At 30.1% G+C, this 7143-nt stretch overlaps 1 protein-coding gene across 2 annotated transcripts; it reads left to right on the forward strand.

The window, feature by feature from the left end:
* The first annotated feature begins 1681 nt into the window (after window positions 1-1681).
* On the forward strand, window positions 1682-6726 carry LOC133805638 (acetyl-CoA acetyltransferase 1-like). 2 transcript variants are annotated; one of them, XM_062243813.1, is made up of 4 exons: window positions 1682-1835; window positions 2256-2342; window positions 2639-2724; window positions 6538-6726. In XM_062243813.1, the coding sequence occupies exons 1-4, from the start codon at window positions 1728-1730 to the stop codon at window positions 6560-6562; spliced, it is 306 nt and encodes a 101-aa protein (XP_062099797.1). In that variant the 5' UTR covers window positions 1682-1727; the 3' UTR covers window positions 6563-6726. The 2 variants fall into 2 exon arrangements, 1 of the variants encoding a protein (XP_062099797.1); XR_009878989.1 differs by lacking the exon at window positions 1682-1835 and adding an exon at window positions 2037-2111.
* The last annotated feature ends 417 nt before the right edge of the window (window positions 6727-7143 follow it).

Raw genomic sequence — 7143 nt, forward strand, 5'->3', positions numbered from 1 at the left:
CAGGATGGTAGCGTATATTCACTTTCTACTTCGGTTATTATGTAAAAACCGAAGTAGAAAGTGGGGATTCTACTTTGGTTTTTAACTAGTTTTTACTTCGCTCTGAACTACTGCGGTTGCGAATTTTAGCGAAAACCGAAGTAAATCAAGCTTAAAAACCGAAGTAAAAGCTCCTTTTCCTTGTTGTGTTATTTATTTCTTTGGTCCCCTTTCTAAAATTGTTTGGTTTTAGTTGTTTGCAAATAGTTTTATTCTTTATGTTTCATGATTTTTTTTTTCCTTGATTAATTCTATTTGTAGCTGAGTTAAACTACCCCTTTTATATATTCTTTCAACTTTTTTTTTACCCCTATTTTACAATTCACACAGTATGATCCTATTTATAGTTTTTGAAACTCTATGTCTACTCTTTCATATAGGGGCATAAGATAAAAGTGTGTTGGCTTGGTGTGATTATGTGTAAATTTCCCTGTCAATTTACTTCAGGAACTTTCATATCTTATAAAACTTATCTATACATATGCATACACACTTTCAAAACTTGCAAGCCTACTGGTACACATTATGTATTTTGGCCATCATCTCATATATCTATTGTTTGCAAAATTTCAGGCTAATTGTTTGCACTATTCTTTTGGGTTTGAAATTCAATGCTCGTGCCATATAACGCTTTGTTCCAGACTTGAAGACTTACACGATTCTTGTGAATTCTCTCTAGGTATATGTTAGTTTAGCAAGGTAAATTCAATTTTTTTTTTGTCTTTGAACTTTTACCATATTTATAATCATTTGAAGATATTATAAACAACTCAATGTTTTGGAAATCTTCCTGACTGCATACCAGAACCAAATGAGAAGCTTGTGGAATTTGGAATAGGAGGGGGCTGCAATTCTTGTGCTGGTATGTTCAACACTATTAACTGGTGATCTTAACTTGATCATATTTATTGCGATGCTTGTTTTCATAAACAGATAGATGTGTTCTGTTTATTGATAACTTTTTGCATTAGTGTTTTTGAATAAAGCTTATGAATAAAATTAAGCTAACACTAAAGTATCATTAAAGCCAAAAAAAAAAATACTCATCACCCATTATTCATATTAAGTGTCTTTTTTTTATCATTTTGGATCTTCATATATCTTTTCAGTTATGAAAGTGATAATTAGTTTTATATTTATTTATATGTAATTTTCAAGCTCAATCTATCTTCAAAGTTGAACTATAGAGTTATATAAGTATATGTTATATATAGGCAAATAGATCACCAAATCATTTTTTGTCAATACATATTTGCATTTGTACTACTGTTATCTTATATCTTGTTTTACCATCATCATATTCATGTGGGCTTATTATTAATTTAACATATTAAGATTTTTTTTCTCCATTACTTATTCTATACTTGTAGTTTAAATCTTAACACATTAAAGAAATTAGCATTTAGCATTTATTTTGTAAAGTGACCTTGCAAGTGCTTCCCATGCTTATGAGTGATATAGCTTTTTTTTTTTAAAGTACTGATATAGTTTTGTTTAGAGTAAGACTTATGTTATGATTATGTTCCCTTGTGCTTATTCTTAGTTTGCCACTAGTATGAGACTCTGTTCTTAGTTGGGTTCTTGTGACTCTACATTGCTTTGTTGGACTTTGGTTCTTCTTTTCCAAGCTAGTTTCATTTAATGTGTTAAGATATTATTGTCTGCCTTAATATGGTTTGGTTTTTATCATGAATAGTGATGGTGCAGCTGCATTAGTCCTAGTGAGTGGAGAGAAGGCACTTCAACTTGGATTGCAAGTAATTGCAAAGATTAAGGGCTATGTTGATGCAGCTCAGGTACTCCAATGAATTGGCTTCCTAGTTCTATTTTACTGTTGTTGAAACATAGCTCAAAGAAGATTATCTTCGCAGGCACCTGAATTCTTTACAACTGCTCCAGCCCTTGTGATACCAAAAGCTATTTCAAATGCTGGTTTAGATGCTTCTCAAATTGATTACTATGAAATAGATGAAGCGTTTTCTGTAAGATTTTAGTACTTATAATCCCTATACTGTGAGTTTGGAGAAAACTAGATAATTTCTTTCAAGTTGATTTACTCTTAAGTCTGAAATGTATGCTATTTTAAATGTGATCACTCTTCCATTTTCTGCAATTTGTATAGTCATTCATCTGTCCACAATGCATTTCAGCTTTGCTCCATTTTGTCACTATCCTTTTTTACATTTTTTTACTCTTCCAATTTCCAAATATCTCAGGAAAGCCTTAACGTACATGGTGGGGCTGTATCATTGGGACACCCATTAGGATGCAGTGGAGCTCGTATCTTGGTCACATTGTTAGGGGTAATCTATAAGCTTCCCTTCTCTTGCAATGCATTCCTAGTTTGACATTCTAATATCATTTATATAGTTCTCTGGTTTTGTTTACATGTTTTCTTAATGATCTAAAGTCATAGTTCGTGGTCATATCTAAGCTTATGCTTTCTACATATACTCATGTGAAGTGATCTCGTGTTTATCATTTATTCTTTTAAATTTATGTTGAGAGTTTTGCTGTGGAATAAAAGAGACATTGGTAACTATGCTCTCTCTGATATATTTTACTTGGAATTTCTGAAATAAGAATAATGTTGTTGCAGGTATTGAGACATAAAAAGGGAAAGTACGGGGTTGGTGCCATATGCAACGGTGGCGGGGGAGCTTCTTCACTTGTTCTTGAGCTCATGTAAGACCTGTAATTGTTTTTGAGCTTATCTTGATTGAATTCTCCTGATCGGCTAGCCAGCTTATAAATAAATCTAATTGGCTAACCCAATTGTACTCATCACTTGGTTCATTTTCAATAATAAGAATCAATTTCTCATTATTCTCTCATTTTTAATATGTGTCTCCAAATAATAATGGATAGTTAAGGTATATTTATTATATATAACAGTAGTTGTATTTGTTAGTTTTAAGTTGACTAAATTTTATTCTTTGTTAGTTGATTATTTGTAATTTTCTTGTTCTTGGCTATTGATATTGTGTGAGTGGTTTTAGCTTAATTTATTTGTATTTTATCTTACAAACTTTTTCGGTGGTGTTGCTGTGATACAAGTAAACACTAGAGACATATTAAAGATGGTTCTCACCAGAGCTTACACACTTGGGTAATGAAAGAAAGTCCCATTTTTTCCTTATGATTATACAATGAAAAAGTTGCCACTTGATTTATTATATTACTAATTTGCCATATTTTTTTGGTAAATGTCTAATATTGGAGTTTTCTCTTGGTGTTAGACTTTGCTTAGTCTTGGTAACAAAATATTTTAGCACAAGAGCTCACCTTGCTTTAATTTGTCATATATATACCTTGCTTAGTACTTTTTTCTAATACTAAGTGTCTAAGACCTCTACTTTTTGTCTTCAGTACACTCTTGCAATAGATATTTGGAGCATAGGATGTATTGGCTGCATAATGATTGTCTTTCAGGGTCATTTATTGATTATTAACTTGATTTCACTTTTTTGAAAGTGAAACAATGTAGGGGAAAAGATGTATTCAAGATGTTATCTTCTCTATTTTATTTTATTTTCCCTAAAGAATTTGTTAACTGTACTGGTTTATGCACATGCTCCTTTTGATGGTTTATGTATTTGGCATAAGTAAAATAATAATAGTTAGTGGTAGTTTATTTTTTGAAATTGGTGAGAAGATGTGTTTATTAAAAATCGATTAAGTCATGGAGCTTTATTGGGTCAAAACATGATAAGTCTGTTTCCTATTCTATTACTAAGAATGGTAAAGCTGATATTGATTGATAGTAAGATTTTCTTCTGTGCTTTTTTGTCTCATATGCATTCTGATTTGGTTGGTTAATTGGTTATGGTCATTCTTACTAATCAACTGAGTTGAGGATCTTAAACTTTCAGGGATCAAAGAATCAGAAAGAAAAAAACATATAAAACTCTTCAGCAACAATCTACTGCAGTAATCTTGTTATTCACTTTAAAGTTAAGACTTCCGGCAACTACACCTCTGGCACTCTACAGATTCCCTAGGTATGGAGCTATGCCTTCTCTCATATTCATATCTCACACATAAGTTTATTAGCAGTGGTAATAAGAGTAACTAATTATTATTTTTGCCAGAGCATCAAGTGTCTTCCTCCTCTCTTATAATTCTTTGACTTCTTTTAATTCTGCATTAACTCATATGCTCCCTATCACATAATATATATATATAATGCTATAGTTAGCTATGCAATTTCATATATATAATGGTCATTTTCGTATTTTAAAGAAACAAAAGTTGTTTCTGGCACAGCTGAGCCTGAGAGCGATGATCATAGAGGAGAAAGATCCTATCTTCATATATTAAGTACTAGTTTAAGTTTTATGAGGTATTGGCATCATCTGAAAAGTTGATTCCTTAAGGAGAAAACATAAAAAAATTAGGGTCGATAGAAGATTCTGATCCTGCAATTTCTCTTCTTCATGCTACTGGCTTTTAATATTTATCATAATAGGCAACAACTCCCTAAGGAACCCTTAAAATAAATCAATAAATGAGTAAGCAAGAGGAAATTATAATAAACTCTAGTGGAATCCTTGAGTTATTGATAAAGAAAGTCTAGTAAGTGATAACTCAGAGTTGAGGGTTCAGTTCCAACAGAGATGTGCTGAGGATAAGTTAACTTGATATGCCTATAAACCTTGTTTTATTTAATTTCTCATTGAGAAAAGTTCTTAGTTTGAGTTTTCCTTAAGAAGTTAAGAGAGACTAAAAGAGTAGACAAGTTGGAGAAGAAATGCTATTACCATAGTTCAGATAAAAATAAAAAGTTCTCTAGAATTCACTCTTCTCTTCCTGCGGGTGGTTTATGCTAGTTGTCATTTCAGGTTGCTGTCATGTTAGTCGAGATGGTTTTTGGAACAGAAGTTCAATAGTAGTTAAGTTTACTTTTTTTTTTAAAAAAAAAATAGCCCCTAGATACTAGATAGTTTTTTTTTTTCAATCTAGTTTTAATACTTATCCCTGTTGAAGGTGGAACTATTTTATGTACTAACATAGCAAACTTTTTATGTAATTAAAGAAGAAACTCAATTAATAATAAATGTGAGGATGTGACTTTTCTATATATCATGAACAAACTTTTCATGTTCAATGATTGTTTAGGAGGGCGTAGATTTTGGTCCTCTTTCAGCATTATATATACTTATCAAAACAGTAATCATGATATATATGGTTGTAGTGCCAAATAGATGAAAACATATATTAATCAATGCATTAGTAAAGAGAAAAGGGCAGACACGCCCTGTGAAACTGGAAATTATAATTATGACATTGATAAGAGCATAACATTATAAGGAACAACAATGACTTGAATAAATATTAATAACAAAAATTTTAAAAAAAATTGTTACTGATGATGGCAGTGAGCAGCAACCCCTCATCTCTTTTGTTCTTTTATGCTGGTGCTGAGCTTGCCGTATCAAATTTTGGAAAAAAATTACTTTTTACTCATAGGCATATGCTATCTCCTGTGCAAAATATAATTTTTTATTCAATATGTGATATATAATTAGTCTGTGTAATTTGGTAGTTATATGGCATAAATCAAACTTCTGGGGCATGATGTGAAGACTATTATCTTAAGGGTTTCTTAGTTAGGTTCAGGTTTTGCTTAAATCTCTTAATATGAGAATTCACTTGACAATGTGGAGAAAAAGAAGTTGATTCATTGTTATGTTGTTAATATATAGGAGCTCTATTTATTTAATTATTTTATCATTTTCACTTTTAACTCAATTTTTGTATACTCAAACTAATAATGGAAGTTGAGATTTAGTTTTTGACCATGTAGTTTACTTTTAGAGTTTGCACTGTCGTCAGAAAACAACACATGATTACATCAATACAGTGAAAGAAATTTAAGAGATGTGAAAGTAGAGGAACTGTTTTTCTCCAGTTTCTGCTTCGTTTTCTTTTGGAGTTGTATATGCATTAAAGGTTGTATGGCATATGATGAAGTTCGTGATGGTGCTTTTGAACTTCTTAATTAACATTCATCAGAAGCTTATGGTTGCTTTGCTAATGAATATACTGTGATAGTAACAATAGAACTATTGACTTTTAGGTATGTTAGTTAGAATTGTATAAATCTTTGGATCTTAGCTTTATTAATAGATTTGACAATGGTGAAAAGAACTCAACTTTACCAAACTAGAAAATGCTAATCTATTCTATTCGACTTCAGTTAATTGTTTCTTTTGCCCACCTGTCATAACCTGATGAAACTAAAAAAGAAAAAACTGCTAGTATTTCCTTTATATCTTATGTGGAGACTTGAAAATTATAGTTTTTGACACTCTTAAGTAAAAGGCTCATTTCCAAGTAGTTTCGAAGTAGAAAGTTTTTTGTTTGCTTTGGTGTAGTTGTGAATTCATTATTTTGTATGTGGTGTCCTTTCTTGGATATAATTTCTATAGCATTTTTCTTGAAGTAATTTGTGATGCTAGATAATAACCATAAAATATTTCTTTGTTTATTTTGTAGATGTGACAAGCGAAGTAGAAAATGATACTTAAGACTCCTTGAAAGTAGTAACTTTATTTATTTCTTTGTGTTGAAAGTAGTAACTTTTAACTATGTTGAATATTTAAGACTCTTTGAATACGTAAAGAACATTTTGTTGTTGATGACAATGTTGAATATTTTAAACTAATTTGTGGATTGTTAATACAATGTTGAATGTTCTTACTTTTTGTTATTTGAAAATCAAGTTCATTTGATGATACTAGTATATATTAGAAAGCTAATTTTAATTATATAAAAAAATTTAAATATAATAGAATAAATTAGTGTTATATAAATAAAATATATAATGAGAATTAAACATATCTAAATATAACAATAATACGAAAATTGTGTTATAATATCTATTACAATAACACTTTTTATGTAAAAAATTGTGTTATGCAAACTTTATTATATAACACAAATAATGTGTTATACTAAAGTGTAGTATAACACAAAAAATGTGTTATATTAAAGTGTAGTATAACATAAAAAAGTGTTATACTAAAGTGTAGTATAACACAAAAAAAGTGTTATACTAAAGTGTAGTATAACACAAATTTATAAGTATTGAAATGTGTTATA

Source organism: Humulus lupulus, chromosome 1 (genome assembly GCF_963169125.1).
Source record: "Humulus lupulus chromosome 1, drHumLupu1.1, whole genome shotgun sequence".
Taxonomy (NCBI): Eukaryota; Viridiplantae; Streptophyta; class Magnoliopsida; order Rosales; family Cannabaceae; genus Humulus; species Humulus lupulus.

What these genes read in the sequence shown, in the direction of transcription:
- LOC133805638 (XM_062243813.1), top strand. Translation starts at nt 1,728, where the DNA reads ATGAATAGTGATGGTGCAGCTGCATTAGTCCTAGTGAGTGGAGAGAAG. An exon ending in TCTTGGTCACATTGTTAGGG is followed by an intron (nt 2,343 to 2,638) that starts GTAATCTATAAG and finishes ATGTTGTTGCAG; the next exon opens with GTATTGAGACATAAAAAGGG. An exon ending in TCACTTGTTCTTGAGCTCAT is followed by an intron (nt 2,725 to 6,537) that starts GTAAGACCTGTA and finishes TTTATTTTGTAG; the next exon opens with ATGTGACAAGCGAAGTAGAA.